This window comes from Ptychodera flava, assembly GCF_041260155.1.
Source record: "Ptychodera flava strain L36383 chromosome 23 unlocalized genomic scaffold, AS_Pfla_20210202 Scaffold_24__1_contigs__length_23054250_pilon, whole genome shotgun sequence".
Classification (NCBI taxonomy): Eukaryota; Metazoa; Hemichordata; class Enteropneusta; family Ptychoderidae; genus Ptychodera; species Ptychodera flava.
The window spans coordinates 21590600-21614861 of NW_027248278.1; the positions used below are offsets into that span (position 1 = coordinate 21590600).

Sequence of the window (24262 nt, forward strand, 5' to 3'; positions counted from 1 at the left end):
TCCGAAAACTGTTACCCTGGACAGTTTGGAAGCCCCAGTACACATATGCACATTCTACTAAATGTATTGAACAAGGACAAGCAGTGTTGTTTGTGACTTGGACGACTGGTAATAGAGAAATTTCCATATCATTCAGTAGGGAAACTGAAGTGTTGCAGAACATGCTTTATTCGTATACTGTCAAATTTGTCCATCGTTCAAAGGTCATGTAGCATAGCATTGCCTTTATCCCTGTCCTGTGCTGCCCAGTGCACTGAGCTTTTTATCAGTAAACTGGTAGGCTTAGTGTGATAATGGAAGCCTCCATCAAGTCATGCACAACTTATTACAAACTCAACTGATCTTCTGTTTGATGGGAAAGCATTAACATGAATCAATATGGGGTTTTAAAAGAAAATTCTATTTTTCCGATCATACAAAAGACAATGTGAATGGACATTGTTTTAAAATATAGTCTTTAAGACCTAAAGCATGTGACCAGTAGTAAAGCAACAAATCTGTTTTGACATGCTGCATCCAGCAAAACAAAAATCTATGAATAGCAACATCATCATAGAACTTTTCCAAACATGTTTAAAAATAATTGGCACAACAATGTGCCATTGTACTGAATGATGTATAAAAAGTAATCATGTCACATGACCTGTATATGGTTGAAAACATCTGAAAAGTGGTGGGTTTTTTTGCAGAATTGCACATCTTTTAGCAGCATGTAGTATTCGGAATTTAACATAATGCTGCAAGTAAAATGAAAATATTTTGCTTTGAAATCAGAGTTGAAATTTAATCTAGAATTCAGTTAATATGCTTGGCTGTTACAGAGTATTCAGTCAAACTGGCAGATTAACACCAAAATACCAGGATGTAAGGTCATATTGGGGTCATGCCCTTTGCATAACCTTCCTCCATATGGTAATCATACCGGATAGCAACCATGGTACTTCCATGGAATTTGTTTGAGAGAGTTTTATAAGGCAATTAAACCTCTAATTGATTTCATTTTGATGTCTGTGTACAGAATGTGAGACAATGAACCTCTGTAGAGCTACATTAAAATCAGCAATGAGGTCAATTATAATCATCAGACTTTCCAAAGTACTGATATTTTCAAAAGCTGACACAGCAGAAAATTTAATGGAAAATCATTGGAATTACCATTGCTATAAAGGTTGATATGTGAAATTCTGAATCAAAAAGTGAGCTCAAGAGCTCCGGCTATATTGGACTGGTTTCCAGATTACACAGGTTGACTTTGGGTATATTGGACTGGTTTCCGGATTACACAGGTTGACTTTGGGTATATTGGACTGGTTTCCGGATTACACAGGTTGACTTTGGCTATATTGGACTGGTTTCCGGATTACACAGGTTGACTTTGGCTATATTGGACTGGTTTCCAGATTACACAGGCTGACTTTGGCTCTATCTGACTGCTTTCCACATCTCCCCCTCCACCCACAATGATTTCCCAGCAACACCAGTTAACAGATGTTCTGACTGAAAACAGTAACATCCTGACTGTTTTTTTAATAACTCCACCCTTTCAACATTCCTACAATTCTCAAATGGTGTTTAAAACATTCTTTATGTGATATGTTTGACAAGGGGCCACAAACTGTTATCAAAGGTACTGTGCATTTTCACTGCAATTACAGCAATCTTCTGCAGCATTTGCTTTCACAAAAGCACAGCAGCATTTTTTAATTCAGCAAAGAGCATCAATCATTTGGTGATCACATGATTATCACATGACATCAAAATGCTAGACATGTGATGTCAAATCACTGCCATTCATTGGTTCAAATTATGGTATTTTCTCCCATCTGATGCCAGAAGCACAACATAATATTACTCACTCATATATTTACACACAATGTCTCAATGAACATTGTGCGAATATGCAAATTTGATAATTTGATATTTATGACTTATGGTCAATATTGAACATCAATGTCATTCATTGCACACACAATTTGCATTTACAATGCCTCTGTTTACTTGCTAGTACTTGCGCCGAATAAACTTGCTTTTCCAGAAAGCAGTCTCTTAACCAAACCAGGTTCATGTGTCAATCACACATGACACCCACTGGTGGTCACATGACATAAAAGACTGTCATTCATTGGTTCATGTTGTTGTATGTTTTCACGGTCAGTGACTTCTGCAGATCAGTAGCGGTGGTTTTCTGCCACGCATAGAAGCTGATGGTTGTACTCGGCGTTGTCATCAGGAATCCGTTGTCTGAGAAACGACCAGCAATGCCCAGTGCTTCCAACCACGTAAAAGTTGTGATACCGTCAGTTTTTAACTCTATGTCAAATATTTTGTCACCATGTTGTTTTACCTGAGTGACCTGCAAGAAAAATTTTTAAATGGCAATAAAAAATTCATAAAATGGCTGACAATCAGGGCTCAGATGTGAAAGTTCATTTTGACCGACAGGTGATATCGCAACATGGCTAGACTGACATATTATAGTATCAAGTGCAGACTTAAATGGAATGTGGTGTGCTTTCATCCACTGACTACCTTGAAAGCACCAGCACCAGAACAAATCAGTGTACACCGAGTGCTGGAAAATTTTGGGCAGACTCCAGATGTGTTCACAGTATGGTTGGTACGGCAACTGGATGACAATGTGGTAGCAAAGGAGTCGAGATGTCAAAATGATTAAAGACATCAAACAACTGATGGTCCTTTTAATCTAGAAAATGCACCTTAACCCTTTCACCCCCAGTTCCCTGTATACAGGTCCAACTTTACCATACAAAACAATGGATTAGGGACAAACCATGGTGGTGAAAGGGTTAATGTATGTTTGGTTTAATCTAGTATTCTTGTCATCTTGTCATGTTTGCAACTTGCTATCAGTTTTGAAAAACTGGATTTAAATTTACTGGCTGCTCACTTGCTAGTCCTTGGGTATTCTGTCACATATCAGATGCTGTTTGTACGGCTCAATGAGTTCTTAACTTTCATTTTTAGACAACTTTGGAACACAGGACAGCAAGGTCACAGACAAATTAAAGTAGACTGCGCCTCGGAGACAGATATTTGGGCTTTCAATTTTTATCAATTCTATTCTGATCTACCATTTGTGGGGACTCATTCTAAATTTTTTAAGCTCTTGGTGTAAGAAAACTTTTCACCGTCTAGTTTTTCGAAGATCGAAAATTTTATTTTGCTCCATAGAGTTAACACAGGGATGGCAGCCATTTTGAATTTCAAACATTGGTAAATCTTGGGTAATTTGTTTCCGTAGTACCAACATTTGTGACTCCAGATTTTTATTCTTGATTTTGAAAGAGAATGGTTGAAAGATTCATTGAGGAAAATTTGAGCAAAAGTTTTAGTCTTTCACTTTCGAGGCGCATGCTACCTTAAACACAAAGTCATAGCACTATCACAGAAATTTAAATTCTAAAAGATTTGAGAGGTAGCTTTCAGCGAAGTTGTTGAGCCATCGCTGCAATGACATCAGAATACTTACTGTAATGTTGACTTTTTGAATCCCTTGCGCTTTGTTGAAACCAGTCAGAAACAGGGTGTTGACTGGGCTTATTGCCGTGTCATCTTGCAAAAGTTCAAAGGTCAAAAAGCATTTTGTCGGATCCAGGCATTTCCCCTCTGCCAGAAACTGAGTCAGATTCTTGGAGAAGATTTCGACTGAAGATTGCGCTGTCTGGAATGAACAATTACACATAATAAAATACAATATAGTAAGGTTTGCACAATGGAATACAACTGTAACCCCCTCTTTCACAATCAATTTTGGTACAATCTCATCGCTCTCTATGGCAACAGGGGTTTCATTAAGAGCTGGCAGCTGGCGAAATTGACCGGTTACTCTCACGATTTCGCCGGCTACTTTTTTGGAAAATTGAACTCTTTCATAGATAAAATATGTTCTACCTTCTGAAATGATACGGACAAGTTTCACAAGCTGTGTAATCAAACTTTTCAATGGCTTTTATGTGAAACAAAATTTAGAAGACGAGCGACTACTACGATCGCCTTGTACTACGATGCAGCACAGTCTTGCGTATACTGCCTCAATAAAAATCGGAATTGCAATTGACGATTCTATTGGCTACCTAAATTGCTGATTCCTATTTGGTAACCTTTATATACGCTAATGAAAACGTGCATACTACACCTGTCGGCCATCGTTGGCTCAACTCAAAATGGTCGATGAACAAATGAAGACGGAAGCGATCGCAAGGTCAAGCTTCGCTGTACGATCCTCGGTTTTGCAGTTGACCAAGAAACAGGAGAAGGATAATTACGTGGATTTAAACTGTTTTCGAAGGTAATGACCTGATTTTTTTTTCGCGAAAAACTTTCCTCGGGATTACAGTTGGAATTTTAGTAAGCCGATGTGCGTTGTACTGCGGTAGGCGTAAATTGTGAAGGAGTTTAACCAGCTGGACGTATGATATGTACTACTCTTCGGTCTATCGACGCCAATAAGAACGTCACCCAGAGTGGTTACAATACCATCAGACCTCTAAATTCACTCCAAAAGCGATCGTCAGGTTAAATCCAAATGTGCGCTTCTGAACATACAAATTTTCATATCCTACATCAAGGTTCTTACTTTGCATACCCATATAGTCCAATAACCTTGAAGGTCTTTGATTCTATTTGCGAAATATGGTAATGATTGTCATTTTTATCATTATTCATTACATAAAGTTCTTTATCTACAGATTTTCATACCAAACATCATGGTTCTTATTTTTAAGCATAACATTATACATTAATGAAAAGTTTCTCATTTACTGTGCTTAAAATATGAGTGTTTCATCCAGGATGGCATCAACAAGGGGGATTTTCCCCCTTTACCAGAAAATTTCGGGGGCATTTCACCAGTTCATGTGTTCTACTTGTACCTATAAGGTGTGACTGGCACCATTTCAATGGGGGAGTGGTCCCCCTTGACAAATTAATTGCGGGGGTGCCAACATTTCAACAGAGGGGGAATCCCCTATACCCGTCTCGATGTAACACTGTATAATATCATCTACATATCAAATTTATATCATTAATAATAGTGAATTATTATAGTTTACCTCCTAAAAGCATAGAGGCTCTAAAGACTTGTTTTCTTTGTTCAAATTATCGTCAACATTACCACATTTTATCATTTTTAATTATAAATTATAATATTTAGGCGTAATCTCCCAGGAAAATGGCTTTTATGATATGAACACCAACTGCCCTGGAACACTGCTGACAATTCTCCTAAAAATACTAGAAATTCAAGTGACTGTAAGCTGTAATAAGTAATGAAACCCCTGGGCAATGTTAGAACTCAAAGAAAATGGAACAGGGGTGTGAAGAATTGAATAGAACAATGTCAAATTTAATTGAACAGAATGTGTGTTACCCATTAACATCTGAATATATATATATATATATATATATATATATATATATATATATATATATATATATATATATATATATATATATATATATATATATATATATATATATATATATATATATATATATATATATATATATATATATATATATTATATATATATATATATATATATATATGTATTGGCTCTTTTCAATGAAACATTTGGCGCAAACCTATTATCCTCTATGGGGTCTACCTGAAGAAGACTTGACCCGATCTCCCTTATGAAGACAATTAGTTTTTCTTAGGGGGCCCTCTCATAGTTTTGTGAACCCTGATGATCCCCTAGGACAATATTGATTTGCAAAATGTTTGTGTGTGCCCAGTATTATTATGTCTTGTACTAGATGAAACTATTGATCCCTTATTGATTAGCAAACTTCATAGGTGTGGGCTCAGTATTTGTAAGTCTTGTATTAGATGAAACTATTGACTATGGCTTATCAAAACCTACCTGGTTGTATACAAAAGTGTTGTTCCATACATACAGTGGCTTGAAAGAATCCCACTGCCAGAGTGTTGGTTTCAAAACGACTTTCTGACGATCAGTTGTTGAGTCGGAAATCCCAAACACATGAAGAGTTCCATGGATGACGTAACTGACAACAACTGTCTGTGAAAAGAAGCGTTTGGCATAGTAGTGCAGCATCTTCCATTTACCGTCATATTCTGTCAAGAAAGAAAAAATACATGCAAATGAAAAAATCCAGGTACATTTTCTACTCACTTTTAAAATTACATTGTGTTTGGACTTCATAAAAAGGTAGACTCTATCATTGACTATATGTTTGGCAGGTACAGTGCTAAATTAAAGCAGTGTATTCAAACACTGACAATAGATCGGTTTTCCAATCCACTGTCAAAGTTCCAAACAAACAGAAATATGAATGTGTGTGATAATGTGAGGCAGCGTCCCGAATTCATGTGGTTTTGACTAAAGGATGTTTTCCTTGACTTAGGAAAATTTTGCATGTTGTATCATAGGGAATTCAGTCTCCGATGATGATGATCAGATGGTGACGATGATGATGATTAAACATTAAAAATGAAGGAAAATAAAAATATAATCGGACTCAGTAAAGTTGTTGTTGTTGTTGTTGTTGATAGTATTTGATGAAAAGAACAAAGTATGGGTTGCAAATTCAATACAGCCAAACTATACACATGCACTGCAAAATTTAATACAGCCTTTATAGTATACTATACACATGCGCTGCAAAATTCAATACAGCCTTAAGTTAGGCTGTATTGAATTTTGCGGCGCATGTGTATAGCATGGGGGTAGCTTACCTCCATGTCTACAGTAAGGCTGTATTGAATTTTGCAGTGCATAATTTGTTCTTTTCTGCAAATACTATCAGCTACAACAATAACTACAACAATAACAACAACAATAACAACTTTACTGAGTCAAAATATATTTTTATTTTTCTTCATTTTTAATGTTTAATCATCATCATCATCACCATCTGATCATCATCGGAGCCTGAATTCCCTATGGTTGTATACACTCGTATAAAAACAACTCAAAGAACTTTCTAGAAATTCCGAAACTGATACCAAGAAATGTTGCAATTTACAATGTAGAATGCAGGAATCACAGAAATGACCAATTATAGACGAGTACATTGCTATTGTATCTTTTGGTCTCTCCTCTTTGGAAAGTAGCACTTTTGCATACTTTGTGAAATACTAATTGAACAGTTACCCTATAAGTTGACAATGTAGTTGTCACATGGTGAGCTTATTAAACAAACCGTAGACAGACATATTTGTGTACATTACCTGTTGAAGCCCACGTCGGTGCCTGCCACATATCATTAAGCTGCCAATAGAGGGCGCCCATGGTCCTGCCGAGGCCTTGTTCATCAAGGCTGCTCTGCAGTGAGCGGAAGTACTCTGATTCGGACTTAATGCAAAGTGCCTGCGTGATCTGTTGGCATGATTGGCAGAAAAAATTATTATCTTATATATTATGAAAGCGGAAAAGTCTTACAATAATTTAGAAAGAATTATTTTCATTTGAAAGCAACCTAGACTGGAAGATCCGTAACTTGAGGGTGCTGTCTACGCTCACCCTCTTGAGGGGGAGCATAGACAGCATGCCCTCGAGCAACGGATCTTTCAGTCTAAAAGCAACCCTGATGAAACACGATTTGAAAATGATGACAAGTTGCAATGCACAATGCACACAATATCAGCAAGAGATTTGAATTAGCTTGAATGACATATAAATGAAAGTTTTGTACTTGTAACAAACAGTTATCAAGTAACAGTTCTATAGTTAACAAAGTCATATTTCCAAAGAATGTCAAAAAGAGCGGCTGCCGACGTAGAAAAGAAGTTGTCAACTTGTCATTTGAGTTTTTTGCACAGATGTGTTTTTCACTCTCATGATGGTGGCGCATGGCATGCAACTACAGGAAAGGCTGGGTACCCATGGTTGTCCTGCAAATTTCAAAACACACCTTATCTGGGATATTTCTACAAAAAGGAAGTCCTTATCGTGAGAAATATAGGAGAAAAATAAACCAGAAAACAGACCCAAATTCATATAATCTTGGATTGAGTTAGTTGCAAATACAGTCTTAATCATGGAGCATTGAGATTGTCTTAACACATGTATGTAGTCCATTGTTGTTGTCTGTACCAGCATACCTCCCGTACAGTCTGCAGCAACATAACTTGTGGAAAAATGGTGGTACATGATGACATCCTTAAAAACAATCACATTTTAACCTGTTCATCCCCAATTCCAGTAAACAGGTCCACAATCACCATTGATAACAATGGGTTTGGGTCAAACCATGGCGGTGAAAGGGTTAAATTTTAAATTTAGTGCAGACATGGCTACATACATCTCAGAAAATTATTTTCCAGATTTCAAAAGGGTTATTCTAATCGCCTTTTAGTTCATGGATCAGCTTTTGCCAAAGGGTACCCATCTTCCATGTTTTCAAGGACCTGCATGATGAGCTAAAAAACCTCCCCCTTTTCCATGAATTTGGGAACACACACAGGTACCAAGTTCCCCTGAGAGCGCCACCAATGGGTTCACACTACTCTACATGGGTACCAAGTTTCCCTGAGAGCGCCACCAATGGGTTCACACTACTCTACATGGGTACCAAGTTCCCCTGAGAGCGCCACCAATGGGTTCACACTACTCTACATGGGTACCAAGTTCCCCATGAGAGCGCCACCAATGGGTTCACACTATTCTACATGGGTACCAAGTTCCCCTGAGAGCGCCACCAATGGGTTCACACTACTCTACATGGGTACCAAGTTCCCCTGAGAGCGCCATATGCACCAATGGGTTCTACTCTACATGGGTACCAAGTTTCCCTGAGAGTGCCACCAATGGGTTCACACTACTCTACATGGGTACCAAGTTCCCCTGAGAGCGCCACCAATGGGTTCACACTACTCTACATGGGTACCAAGTTCCCCTGAGAGCGCCACCAATGGGTTCTACTCTACATGGGTAACAAGTTTCCCTGAGAGCGCCACCAATATGGGTTCACACTACTCTACATGGGTACCAAGTTCCCCTGAGAGCACCACCAATGGGTTCACACTACTCTACATGGGTACCAAGCTCCCCTTAGAGAGCCACCAATGGGTTCTCACTACTCTACATGGGTACCAAGTTTCCCTGAGAGTGCCACCAATCATGGGTTCACACTACTCTACATGGGTACCAAGCTCCCCTTAAAGAGCCACCAATGGGTTCATACTACTCTACATGGGTACCAAGCTCCCCTTAGAGAGCCACCAATGGGTTCACACTACTCTACATGGGTACAAAGCTCCCCTTAGAGCACCACCAATGGGTTCACACTATTCTACATGAGTACCAAGCTCCCCTTAGAGCACCACCAATGGGTTCACACTACTCTACATGGGTACCAAGTTCCCCTGAGAGTGCCACCAATGGGTTCACACTACTCTACATGGGTACCAAGTTCCCCTGACAGCGCCACCAATGGGTTCACACTACTCTACACCTGATACATGATGTTCTAGCTTCTCATCTTCTACTGATCATTGATGATTACCTGGGTCAGATAAATCATGTCAGAAAACATCTCTGTAGAGTTTGTTGTCAACGGCAACTTGAAGTGAAGAGCTGTCAAAAAGGCCATCTCAATAGCACCTGAAAAGGGCGGATATCATCAATCAGCCACCCCTCTGACTAAAGTGGTATATCTGAGCTCTTTGAGAATTGCGAAAACTCAAAAGGATCTGGTAATTGCAGATATTTTATTGGTTTTTTGACAGTCAGTCCTTTCTCATAGCTGATACGACCCAAAAAAATTAAAAAGTTGCCGGACTTAATTTTGCAGAACTTGGAAAGAAAATAAAGTGTTCTGTCAAAATCCAGCAGACTTAGGGAGTACCAATTTTGCATCTAAGTTAAGCAGCGCTGGGGAATAAAGTCTGTGTACATATAGATGAATCAAAGCTGGTAGTGCTATTTTGTGTTTTAATCAAGCACAGCTAGGGAGTACCAGTTTGGGGTCTTAATCAAGCAGAACTAGGGAGTATCAGTTTTGCTTAGTTCAAGCAGAGCTAGGGAAATACGCTTTGGGATCTACATCAAGTTGTGCTAGGGAGTGCAAGTTGTCGGCATACCAGCAATGACAAAGGACTGAATCAAAATATTTCCAGGGATTGGGAAAGGTAACAATACCTGCGTAAGATAAATTATATCTTTGTATTCCTGTAATGTGTCATTTGTCTGTGGGACCTTGAAATGTCGTTGTGAAATATTCAACATCTGTTCATTGCCTGGTTGAAACACAAAATACGATGAAACTTTGTTATGGCGGACATTTTTGTCAAATAAAAGGATATATTTTTAAATGTTTTATATTTTACATGTTTTAGACTATATAGGAAGGAATTTGACGATACAGATGAACAGAATTATGACATGCATTTAATCTGAAACTGAACATTAATCCTTTGAGCACCAAAGTCAACATCTGTCACAAAACTAATGAATTTTTGTTCAGATTTTACCAAATTTTGATCAAAAAATGTAGCCAATAAAAAATGATGTCCAAAACTATCAAAAATATACAGAAAAAATCACAAAAATTGGTCAAATGTTGCACTAAAATTTTGGAGGGAAAAAATTACAGCACTCAAAGGGTTAACGATAGACTCACTGCTAAATAAAACCCTTGTCATCAGTAAGGTGTTTTGCAGCATATTATACCAAGTGTATGATGAAACCTTAAAGGGATACAGTCATTGAAACTGCACTCAAAGGTGTCGTATGGGACCAATACGAGCAATGTAAACACTGTATCCAAGGTACGATGGAGATTGATGAAAGTTAAAACATGTCTGTCATAATCTACACGGTATAATTTAAATGTTGCGGCGATGATGATGAGGTGCATCTAGATATCATGCATGAAATACATTGTTTGTAAACAAGAAACTCGCAGAGGTGCAGTTCCGACGACCATTTCCCTTTAAACTGTTATTAGCTATTAGTTTAACTGTTCAGGGCAGTATTACAGTGTTAAGAAAATTATTGGCGTACACCAAGAACAGGAAAAGACCACACTATACATATATAAGACATACCTTGATGAAACCTTATTTGTTGTGAGCCGTTAGTCTGTTTGTTAAGACCATAACAGTTTTCAGGAAATATTGGTGTAGTATATCAAGAATTGTGAACCATGTGGAGTGAGACAAAATTCAGTTTTCTTAGGGGGTCCTAACCATGATGTGAACTCCAACATAGATTTCACCCCCCCCCCCCCCCCCCCCAAGTGACTGGTATGTGAAAGCCATTTCCTCCTGGATCCACAGTTCTTAATATTTACAAAACACGAACAGGTTTAGAAGCGTTTGCTTACTTTTATTCATACAGTGAGAAAATATGAAAGAAACACTATTCATATTTGTTTCAATGTTTGTTATAAAACACTAGATTTTCAACTTATAAAATAACTTTTAACTTTTTGTAACTTTAACAAAATTGAAATGTGATCAGTACTACACAACAATAAGCAAAATTAACTTTATCTCAAATATTTTTCACTTTATACAAGCTAATGTGTATTACTGATGAAAATTATGTCCCAAAAATGATATTTGTTTGAGCTAATTTGCATATTCATAAATATGATAATAATTTGCATACCGACTGGGTGATGGTTCCGGTATTCACTGAATTTACTCCAGTACTTCCAGTCTTCCTTTTCTGAGATTTTCCGGACGGATTCAAACGAAGGCCAGGACTGGAAGCCAAACTCTGAAGAGAATCTTGGTTTTGGAAAAGTTGTCACATCCCAGCAGTCAGCGTAGTAGTTGTAGTTATGGACTGTGCCGGACATGGAGAAAAGATGATAAGATTAGGGGGACGCGTGTAAAATGTAAAATTCATGCTTGTTTGCTCATTTCTGTAGAGAAGAATTTGAAACAACACACAGCAAGAGATTTGAATGATGCTAAAACACTATTCATAGATCAATTTTTATGCCACTTTCTCATCCTGGATGCAAAATTTCACTTCATATAGTCATGTAATTAGTCAGTACATGCAAACTAAAAATTTAAGTGTGTGTCCCTATCCAGAATAAACTAGCTGTCTTCCTTGCATGATATTTCATTGAAAATTTTTTGAGTAATTTTGCAAACAACTTTGTGTGGCACTGAATAAAACTTGCTATGTGTTGGAGTGAAGCTGACAAGTTCTGGGATGTCACACTTAACTTAACGCCCCATAGCGATATCTTTCTGCATATACTTACCAAAAGCATGTTATCAAATCCCCAGGGAGATGTTCGGAATTTTTTGCTATTGAGCCATATTGTCTATTAAAATGTCACAATGTAAATCTTCTGGGGTGGAGTTTGTCAATTAAATTCAGATGCTTGAAACAGGTATACGTGCCACTACCATATTTGAGTTGCAACTCAAAAATTATTTTTTGTTGTTTAAATCTGAGTTGTGCATTTTATCGACAATGTTGGAAGAGTGCCCAATGGTCTCATTTGAGTGACCACTTTTACATAAGAGCTTTTGATTTCAAACATTTATCAAAACAAAAATGCAAAAAGATCCAGCTAATGGGGCCAAACAATGGTTTTATTACAACAATAAAATGCCCATTTGACTGTGTCTGCTAGGGGAAAGAAGACAGATAGTTCTACCGTACCATCTCCATATTGTGGATCTTGTGGATTTTTAGCAATCCATCCTTCCGCTTCAGATTCTGCACCATTGGTTGGACTTGACGCCAAAAATGGTCGTGTTGTGTCCAACTTTTCAACTATTGGCATCATGGTCTCTATGTACAGCTTCTTGTAGTCGTCGTAGTACAGTGTTCTGTTCTTGGACACGACCGACTCATACCTTTAAGATGGAATTTTTTCATTGATAAAAATTACATTTACAGTACAGTGCATGAACGGAGTTACCAAGAAATCATTAAAACTGATAAAAGTAAAAATTTTAGCCACAAGTTCCTACAGCTGTCTTTCACCGTCTTTCACTTAATTTCTATCGACTACACTGAGGGAAAATGGCAGACTTGGTACAGAAATACAAAAAAGTATATGCGGGGACATAAAGAGTTTTTCGCACATACAAAGTTTTATTGTTCACTGTGGCAGATTTAAGATGACTAATTTACCAGGTCTGTGAATGATAATAACTTCTTAAAAGGCAACATCATTTTTTAAATAAATTTTAACAGATTGGTGCATGACTTTGTCATATGTTGTACTTTGATATTAAGAAAACTGTTTCAGGGATGAAAGAAACACATGTGGTGTCAATTGCATGGGGTAAAGCTAATTGGCTACATGACAGATTTTATATCTATAAGCAATCACATCCTGCAATGGTATACCGTGAGAGTTTGACCACTTCACAACATATATCCATGAGCCATAGCGGGAGCATATATGAAGTGAAGTGTTCAAACTTGAGAGGTATATTTGTTGTAGAGGGGGTTTATTGCTAATTTTATCACACCAGTATATTGATGGCGCAAATGTAGCGATCTCATTGGTTGAGACGCGAAAAGAACCATTGTATACTGGTGATATAACACGGCTGGCATACGCGCGAGCTTTCGACAAGAGCTAAAATAAATCCTTTTCTGATGTTCCATGCTAGAATTTCAATATACTGTTATGATATAATAGCAATAAATCAAACCCAGCGACGGTATACCACTCGATTCTGACCAGTTCACTTCATATATGCACTCGCTATCGCTCGTGTATATATGTTGTGAACTGGTCAAAATCTCATGGTATACTGTAACTGGGTGTGCTGTATTGCTTAATTATATCATAATTATATCTCCAGCTGAGAGATCGATTGTGTCTTAACCATGCTATATTGCAAATATAACATGGTCACTTTCACGTCTTGACCAATCAGCTTCAGATACCTATATTTGCATGATCAATATCCTACTATGATGCAATGTTCACCAGCCAATCAGAGAGACAGGTCCTTACCATCCACCTGCTAGACCAATTTCATTTTCGTTATTTCCACTCCACACTATAATACTTGGATGACTGCTCAGTCTCTTCACCTGCAAAAATAAGTTTCAAACTAATTGTTTTCTTCATATCACTGAATATGAATAATTAATTACATTGTGATGCACCTCCTACATGACTATATGAATCTCAGAACTTAGCATGTTATACTGTTAAGAGTTGATATACAGCTGAGCTAACTAAAAGTTTGCACTAGAAATTCCTTAATGTGATTAAAAGTACATAAAATGTGGCACTCAGTTGTAGTCTGACAGAGCTCTGATTGGAGGCAGATACGGTATACTGTCACAATTGCCTGCAAGCAAAGTAATTGCGGTCCCGGAAGCTAAAATTTTGTTTTGTGAAACTGATTTATAATAAAATAATTCAAAATTTGATTGACAACTGATGCATATTGTCCCAAAAATGTGCAAAATGTCCCCAAAAATAAACATTAATGTGGGACACAGTGTCCCATGGTTTAAAATTCCTGGCTGCAACACTGGATTACCTGTTGTGTCACTTCCTGTTTGACAGAATCAAGGAATTCTTCATTGGTCGGATACAGGGCACAGGCAAACATGAAATCCTGCCATATCATGATGCCAAGACGATCAGTAATCTCATAAAACTCATCCTGTTCATAAATTCCACCTCCCCACACTCGTAACACATTCATGTTGGCCTCGGCCGCGGAATGGAGTTTATTTTCCAGGACATCTGTGGTGACTCTCTCCTGGAAAACATCGCCTGGAATCCAGTTGGACCCTTTCAGAAATATTGGCCTGTCGTTGATTTTGAAGTAAAAACTTAAACCTATTGAGAAAATACAACGAATAGTGGTATAATGATGGTGATAAATACTTGAAAAGTTACTTTTAGGTCTTGTGGGTGAAAGTCTGGGGGTTACAGTCCTAGAATACCATTAGTTGACACCAATCCCTTACAAGCACTGTATGAAGATGGCTACCCCCTGGACTTTTACTTTATTAATATCCCCCACAAACCAATTGGAAGGTGTTATTGGGTTACTGTAAGTGTCAAGTGGGTAAAACCCCAGGGGGTGACTGTCATATAATGAAGCTATGCCCATACTGCCATTAGATTTTCCACTACAATCACGTACAGATGTGAAAAAATATTTTGAATCGCAAACCATTGGAAGTGCCGAGCCTAATATCATACAAAGCACTGTTATAGGTAAACTATACAAAACATAGCATATGCTGAAAAAATCTTGACTTGCCTTCCAAACATAGATAAGTATCTTGAGCAAAGTGAACTGTTTTACCCTTCGAAAGCTTTTTACAAAGTTTCATTACACATTAAACCTGCCGTACATACCTGTAGAATTCTCCTTTGGCAACGGTTCCTGCACCAACTCCACGGTACGGAACCCAACTTTAAAATTCCTGGTTGACTTTTCACCAAATGCCGGACAAACCAACTCAACTGTGACACCATAGAGAGGCTGTGCACCATACCCATTGGGCCACCATGTTTTGGCCTGTAAACAGAATAAAAGAGAACGCAGCTCATTTCCTTGTGTCTATCTTTGACATGAAAACTTGTATGGTACATGGTTACATGGTAGGCCAGTACCTCACCAAGGAAATCTGTCAGATGTTGGTTCATGCCCTGATCACATCAAAACCAGATTACCGTAATTCACTCCTCGTCAACTTTAACCCTTTCACCCCCAGTTCCCTGTATACAGGTCCAACTTTACCATAGAAAACAATGGATTTGGGACAAACCATGGTGGTGAAAGGGTTAAAGCTCTGAACATCAATACTCCTGCCCACATATTGGAACTGATCCACTTAAAAGATTCGCCTAGAAGTCTCTGATCCAATGATAAAATTCTGCTTCATGTACCGCAGAGTAACTGCCAAACCTACAGCAATCGTGCCTTCTCACGCGCCGCACCCCTCACCTGGAACAGTGTCCCATTAGAAGTGCGCCAGTCACCCACTCTTGATACTTTAAGAAGTACTTCAAAACTTTTCTTTTAAGTAGAGCCCAATGAACAAGAATGACTCTGTAAAGCGTTATTGAACACTCTGCATTTTGGATTTTGGTGCTACAGAAATCCATTTGATTGATCGATTGTTAATATACACACAAACCAATGAATACTGTATTGGAAGGCTATGCAACTGTGTTTTTTTTATTTTAGACCGGTGGGCTTTGCAACTCTGTGAATAAATGCAATTATTTGACTGAGAATGAAGACATGTATTCTTTCTGACGTCTGAGATTTCAGAATATACTGATGACAACCATATACACGAACCAGTATTAATATCTACATTGGATAAAACTTAAGAAATCACGGAGTGAATCGCTGAATCAGTGGAGTATTCACTGACAAAAACTGCACAAGCATCTAACTCCCGGGATCTAACTTTGGTTGAAGAGAGCACTTTGTATCCGATCATTCCCAAAGACTACGCAATGAATCCGAATTGGCTAATCCATTTACTCAATTTTGTTTGTTTGTTTGGAGGGGGGAGGAAACAGATGTGTTACTGTTTGCTTGGCAAACAAGTGATTGGTCAAATCCTTCTCAAACAAGACAATAGACATGCACCCTTCTTCTCATTTTTACCTCTATGACAGAACCAACTTTAGGGTTAGTGGCTCTCACCCATGGCTTAAAAAGTTTTACCCAAAAGACTATTTGTGAAAAACAGATATTTATTCATGAAGTCTGGAAATCTCTGTCCCCAAAACAATCAAAAATAAGTTTCACAAATGTTGAGAACAAGTTTGAAAATTTTTACCTGTTCATTTGAGTTTTACTACATTTTTTCATCAATGCATTGAAAAAATATAAGAGTAGAGAAGTCCCCCATTTGAATTTTTAAATAAATTCCACATACCTCCTTTGCATTGACAACAACATTAACAGCTTCATGTTTTCCAGGAGTGATGAACAAACTCCTTCCATGCTCTCTTCCTAGTTCCGGCACAGACACAATCAGGTCCACAGCTTTACCCTTGACCTTTGGGTTGTTGGCGACATTGACATAGGCAGTGACGTTCAAGATCCAAAGTTTAGGGTTGGTGGGACCTGAAACAAATATCACATTTCTCGACTTTAGAATTTAAGAAGAAACAATTAGTAATTTTTACAGGTACATCTTAAAACATAATGACTCGTGATAGGGTCAAATATTGAAAATTATTGACGGGTAAATATTGAAATCACGATGCAACATTTCAAAACTTTATTTGAAACAAACATCATCCAAAATCTGTCATGATTTGTTGATTAAAGGTCACTGGACATGCTTCATTTTGGAGCGTTTACATGCATGTAACAGTACAGGAGGGGGATATAGATATCAAAATGGAATAAACTGAAGAAATAAACTTCTGCAGATTGTCATGTGAGTATCATGTGAGGAGGCATCATGGGCCAGTGGCTAGAGCAGTGGACTCACGATCAAAGGATGGTGAGTTCGAGCCCCGGCATGGCCATGGTGTTGTGTCCTTGAGCAAGGCACTTTATTCCTCATTGCTTCTCCCCACCCAGGAGTGATGGGTACCTGGTAGGACAGTGGTTGTAATGTGTGTGTTTAGCTCTGCTGCGCTTATTGGCTGCACATGTGAGCTGTAGTTTGCTCCCCAGGGAGTTGAGTGGTATTATATTAGGTCCAGTGACCAGGGGTAATAATAATTGTAAAGCGCCTTGAGCACATGTACTTGTGGATATGTGCGCTATATAAGAACCCAATATTATTATTAATATTATTATAATTATAATGTTGCGTAGATTGCAAGCAACTGAGGACCAGTCTAATGTAAAGACTCAGTCACTGTAAGTTTTGGACAACTGTAAACTGACCGTTTAAAGGGACATAAGCTTTAACTTGTGGCAAGTTTTTTCAGTATTCTGCTTCTGTATATCAACTACTGTGTCTGACCCTAATCAGTTTGTCATGCTGAAATTTTGAGTATTCATTTTGTCAACACAGCTTGTATATGTGTACGGATCATTGTTTATTGTTTACAAATGAATTCGTGTCCGGACTTGAATACAATTTTCAACAATAACAATGGAGATTATACTCATATAGGTTGTGTTGATATGCTAAATACTTGGCATGTAGGAAAACCACAAAACAAAAGTTCTGAAAAAATAGCCAAAAGATACAGCTTATGGAGCTTTAAAGGCTTTGATAATAGTTAACAAGGAAAGTTTGAAAGTGCCACCTTGAACACATAGAAATCGATGGCACGGTATCGTCTGCAACTGAGGAAAGTGATAGTAGATTAATTTCTCAACTCACAATGAGGAAATAAGATAAGTAAAGTATGAAATAAAATTGACTGGCAGTGAAGGTGACAATTCATTCATTTGTTTCCCTGGGGCCTTTGAGTTTTCAAAAATGGTTGGTTTTTTTCCACTTTTGGCGGAACAAAAAATATAGAAACAGACTGTTTGGGAGGGACTCTCAGGCCCTAGGGCAACAAACATATGCTGTTACCTCATGGCTGGTCAACAAATGAATAATAGATTCTGATGCAAAATCTACTAGCTTGTACAGCCATTTTTGCAAATGTCCAAAAATATGGGAAAATTGAAAAGCAACAATTGTGACCTTTCTTCTGACAATTCTTACATCTGCTGTGATATACCAGCAAAGGAAATTATAATCTTACTTTTCATTGCCAGAGCTGACACGTCTCTCAACACCGCGCAATTCCAAGATTCGATGAAAATATTCTTCCTGACAGAGAAAACACAATATACACAGTAACCATCAACATATTGGTTTAACCAGACTAATGCTAATTAGATGATGTGCTTCAGATACAGGTGCATTTTAATCAACTTAAAACTTTCAAGATTGAAATCTGTTCCTCGTAGAGAGTTCTGATGAGAGAAACTGCTAAAAGGACAGCTTAATTTGTGTTACTGATCCATTTATTCTAATTACAAAGGTCCAATTTATTGTTGTAAATTATTGAACTCTTTGCAGCAAAACCTGAGCACTTTGCCCCCATTTTTGCATAGAATAGTCTAGCCACAGCAAGGCTCTGATTCATGAGGATTGTTGAATTGTCCATTGTACAATCACAAGTTTACTAAATCTATCGATATGTGCTTTTTTTTAAACTACCCTACCCTGACAGGGCCATTTGTGAATGATATATCATTGTTCTCTCATAAATATGCAAAAATAAATATTTGTCTGAAAATTTTGGAAATTATGCATGCAAATACAGTGAAAACACATCGCAATAGGTGACTGCCAGTGTTACGGTGAAGACTAGTAAAGACATTAAAGGTATCCAGTCATCTGTAATCTAAATATGCCAATATATGGTCAAAGGGGCATTCCTTGGTATTGAAAATGCCCATGTGAGGGTGCTGTTTTTAAAAAGCGGCCACCCGCTTAAAATCTGTGATTGGTTAGATTTTCTCTTTCCATGGTAACTGTGGCAAAATTGGAACAGGTGACAGTATGCCTTTAATGGCAGCTTAGACTTAAACCTGCAGTAACAGTCACACATGTAACAAAATTTGTCCGCATTTCAAGTTGCAGTGTCCGATGTCACGCAGTTGTATTCACAGTAGCAAACCTGTCATCATTATTCAGAAAGAAACCAACTTACCAAATTCCTTGTGGTGCAAACGCCGGCGCAAAATCCCAGCCGAAAGAAGCTTGTTCTTTCCGGATTAAGTTTACCATATCCTCTCTATGCTCATCCGGAGGATAAGAAGTCGGAGGAACCACGTAGGGATATTTCTGAGCTGTGTCGTTGACATACCTCAAAGCTGACTCAAATTTGATGGTTATATCATTTTCTCCCTCCTGAAAGAACACACAGTGAAAAGTTTGAAGGTGGTGTGATTTTTATGACGTACAGTATTCTGTAAAAATGGGAGCATAGTGTCACTGACACTATTTTTATGACCTACAGTATTCTGTAAAAATGTGAGTATAGTGTCACTGACACTATTTTTATGACCTACAGTATTCTGTAAAAACGGGAGCATAGTGTCACTGACACTATTTTTATGACCTACAGTATTCTGTAAAAATGTGAGTATAGTGTCACTGACACTATTTTTATGACCTACAGTATTCTGTAAAAATGTGAGTATAGTGTCATTGACACTATTTTTATGACCTACAGTAATTATTGCTTTAGAACTTTATTTTATTGTATTTTCATACTTTCAAATTTGAAACGAGGAAAGGAGAGGAGTTATCAGATAGTATTTGCCTTAGAACTGAAAAACTCAAACTTTTGCTCAAACTTTCCTTGATGGAACATTCAACCATTCTCTTACCAAATCAAGAAGACAAATCAAGGGTCAACGTGCAAAGATTTTTTACTGGAGAAACAAATTACCCAACATTTAGAGATAATTCAATTCACAAAGGCCGCCATCAATGTGTTAACTGTACAGAGAAAAATACAATTTTTGATTTTCAGAAAACTTAGAAGGTTAAAATATAATATGAACCCCCAGAAGAGGTAGATCAGAAAAGAATGTAAAAGTCTGAGAGTCAAAGTATCTGTCCCTGAAGCTCGTTCAACCTTGAGGTCAGAAGAGTTGAAGTGATGAAAAACGAAGGATTTTGAGGCAAGAGACGGATTGGGTTTCTGAGATCTGTGAAATGGAGTCTTCTGATATAAAATACAGTATACTACTTTCATCAGGACACAGTCTGTACCACACAAACACATAAACACACACACACCCCTAAAATACATGATTTAGCATCTGCAGTTGGAACTCACCTTCAGAACAGACTTGATGTCAAACACGTATCGGATGAACATGTTCATGGCTTTTCCGACTTCTCTTCCATTAATGGAGACTGTTGCTCTGGTGTCAAGGCCCTCCGCTACCAAGACAACGTTACTCATGCCGACCTCTGACTTTGTGACTGCAACATTGGAAATGAAAATGTCAGAGATTGAACAAACTCTTTTAGTGAAACAGCAGAAATATTTTGACATCACATAATTTAACTTTGTATTTGGCACATATGCCTATGTCAGATCCTGGCACATTGGCAAACATAAGAAGCAGCATAGCAAACATGATGATGTGAGAAAGTCAGTACTAGACCAAACATATCTATTTAACGTAAAGTCTTGATATAGATAAACAAACTGCTCATCAAAGCAACGTTCACTCCAGGAATTTCTGATTAGTTGTGGCTAATTTGCATAACAATACAATTACTATGTTAAAGATATACAGTCACCCGTAATCTAAATATGCCCATATATGGTCAAAGAGGCGTTCCTTGGTATTCAAAATGCCCATGTGAGGGCGCTGTTTATAAAAAGCGGCCACCCGCTTAAAATCAGTGATTGGTTAGATTTTCTCTTTCCATGGTAACTGTGGCAAAATTGGATTAGGTGACAGTATATCTTTAATAAATTAATATTGTTTTACCAAAATTTAAGAGTAGTGGCCACTACTGTGTGCATTATTTGCTCTAGGGAGAACACTGTCAAAAATATTATATTTCATACCACACCTAAATTATCTTCAAATAACATAAAATGAGATGAGGATATATGATTCTTCATTTCAATGATGGTTGCTGACATACCTACCATTAAATGTCCTTGAAAATGTCCAATTTGACAGACGAATCCATCGATATTCATCATTGTTAAAACGATACAATGGATCAGAAATCTTCTTAGCATTTAACAATGCCATGTGCTCACATCCTGGTACATTGCCTTCCACAGAGATATCTGAAAGTGTCAAAAACAGAGACACTGTGTTTTTTCTTACAAGTTATAAAAGGCTTGGTCAAAAGTCATGATTACCATTTGCATGTAAAATGATCATTTTAATGTTTTGTATGGCTTTTGAGAGATTTAAATGAGAATGTGCACTGGGAACAGATATGTTGATTTCTGAATGCCTGGTCTACTACATGTGACGGCTCATTTTGAAGCCCTTTGGTGAAGTTTTCACCAAACTCAAAAATTAATTTTCTTTTCAAGAGAATTAACAGGGGTTCGGAGGCCATCTTGGATTTCAACTGTCAAGTTGGTATTAGATTTATTGCTCTGGTACAGAAAATTCCATGGTGATCCCTGATTGCCTTTGAAAGAGAATGGTTGAAGTTCCCTGGGAAAACTGTGAGCAAAAATTTAAGTCCTTCAATGTCAAGGCATGCACTACATTAACACAGAAAATAATGTCTGTTAGTTTTACTGTGTGGATTGGTTAACGTGCTTGTTGTACAACTGACCACATCATGACCTTAGGTTGACCTTTTACCTGCGGGGAAACGCCTCCTAAACATGGAATTATAGACGTAGCTGCAACGTGGCTAAATAATTGTCAGTTTGCTTTGTTCAGCTGGTTTATAGTCCGAAATTACCAGCTCACGGCACAAAAAAGGCAATAGTCTTATTGCAGCGAGATTACTGTCGCCATGAGGCCATGGAGCCTCGGAGCCTCGGAGGTAGAAAGATCTTTCTTAAAAATAATTCTACCTCCATGATGTCGCTGAATTTTGTCGGTATTGTTGAAATTGAAATTCGATTGAAATTCGACTGTGCGAACTGCGTAGTTGACGATATTGATCATGATTACTGATACCTTGCTGCAATTCCGTAGCATACACCTTTCTCCGGGTGACTTCAAAGTTTGTGTGGTTGGGAAAGTTGTGGGCTACTGGACTGCAGTTACGGACGGTATACTTACTTCCGTTGCTTACGGTCCATTTCCCGTTCAATGAAACAACGGCAGCTTCACCCGATATGATGAAAGCACATATCATAATGGCAGAAAACACCATCTCGGAAGCTACAGCCATTTCAGATGTCGCTTGGATGCACCGATTACAATGCACACTGGTGAAAGTCTTCACAACGCTGACAACAGCGCGGTTGACCCGAAGTTTACGGACACCACATGTGTACACTCCAGTGTCCAGTCGATGCGATACTCGCGCTTTGAGATAGCAACAGAATGGGATTGCAGTACGGTCGGATACTTGTAAGTTGGGTCAACTAACACAAATAAACAGTATGCGGAATTTTAGCATCACTTGTAAGCAGAAACATTTATATACTAATCAAGCTTTTAAATCATTAATCTATAATTTTACTGTAACTTGGAAAATGAAAACTGACTTACTGAAAATGCCCACGGTGTGTGTCTTGGTAGCGCTTGGGGGCGCCCTCAGCCGAGAGTGCTGTGATCGAAAATGTGTTGGCATTTCGGTTGCTAAGGCTTTGATAGTCCTGGTATATACTATACGAGTGTAAAAATTAATTATATGATGTGTTGGCACTATTTGGATGAATAATTCCTGCTTTATTCATAAGATCAATGCAATGCAATATTTTTCATCAGCAGGCGGAGAACAGATGGGCGGTCGGACACTTTTACCTCACAGCGGACAGAGAAAATTTCATCCTGCTGGTCAGTTGGCAACTTGAAAAAAAAAAAACTCGATAGGCGTGCTCTTCTCATTGCTTCACCTTGAATCATTTTTTCAACAGGGTGAATTCCGGAATCTTTTTTCACTCCCCCTCTAAGATGTACTCGTGATTTTTGGCTCTCGGGTACGCGCGCTAAAATGTCAATATACACACAAGTAAGGCTTACGTCCTGTTTTTCTTCACAAGACAGGACAACACTGAACAAGGAAAGAAATGTAAAGCAGTACAAAATTTACTTGAAAGTAAAGGCATTGCAAACAACATCTGCTTCAGGAAACTGGGAAGTTTCAAAGAAAATGGAAGCGTATGCAGATGGAGAAAAACAAGAATTCATCGACTCGGAGGTGTCCCTCTCCATTGAAATCAAAATGCAGCTTCTGCTTTTGTGTATACTACAGAAGTACTTTGGATTTCTAATCTTTCAAAAGTACTGGTTCAAAATTCAGGGTGAGGTTATTCATTTATGTACGATAAAGTATCCTATATTATACCATATCAGTATATTGATGGGGATGGCGTAAATACAGTGATCTGATTGGTTGAGACGCGGAAAGAACCGTAGTATATATTGACGATATACCACGGCTGGTATACGCGCGAGCTCTCAGCTTGAGCAAAAATCTGTTTTTGACGTTCCTCGCCAGAATTTCAAAATGCTGTTATGATATAATAGCAATAAATCACACCCAGCGACGGTATACCACTATATTTTTACCAGTTCACTTCATATGTGCACTCGCTTACGCTCGTGCATATATGTCGTGAACTGGTCAAAATCTCGTGGTATACCGTCGCCGGATGTGCTTTATTGCCTAGTACCACTCAATTTTGACCAGTTCACTTTATATATGCA

The 24262-nt window shown here is 38.0% G+C and overlaps 1 protein-coding gene across 1 annotated transcript; it reads right to left on the bottom strand.

The window, feature by feature from the left end:
• Window positions 1-150: 150 nt before the first annotated feature.
• On the bottom strand, window positions 151-22910 carry LOC139125014 (beta-mannosidase-like). Its single transcript, XM_070691123.1, has 16 exons — window positions 22667-22910; window positions 21556-21702; window positions 20725-20873; window positions 19588-19787; window positions 18631-18698; window positions 16845-17035; window positions 15304-15466; window positions 14471-14775; window positions 13933-14012; window positions 12618-12814; window positions 11601-11780; window positions 9493-9590; window positions 7217-7364; window positions 5886-6100; window positions 3491-3682; window positions 151-2353 (listed from the first exon to the last, which is right to left on the bottom strand). The coding sequence occupies exons 1-16, from the start codon at window positions 22776-22778 to the stop codon at window positions 2120-2122; spliced, it is 2679 nt and encodes an 892-aa protein (XP_070547224.1). The 5' UTR covers window positions 22779-22910; the 3' UTR covers window positions 151-2119.
• Window positions 22911-24262: the final 1352 nt, after the last annotated feature.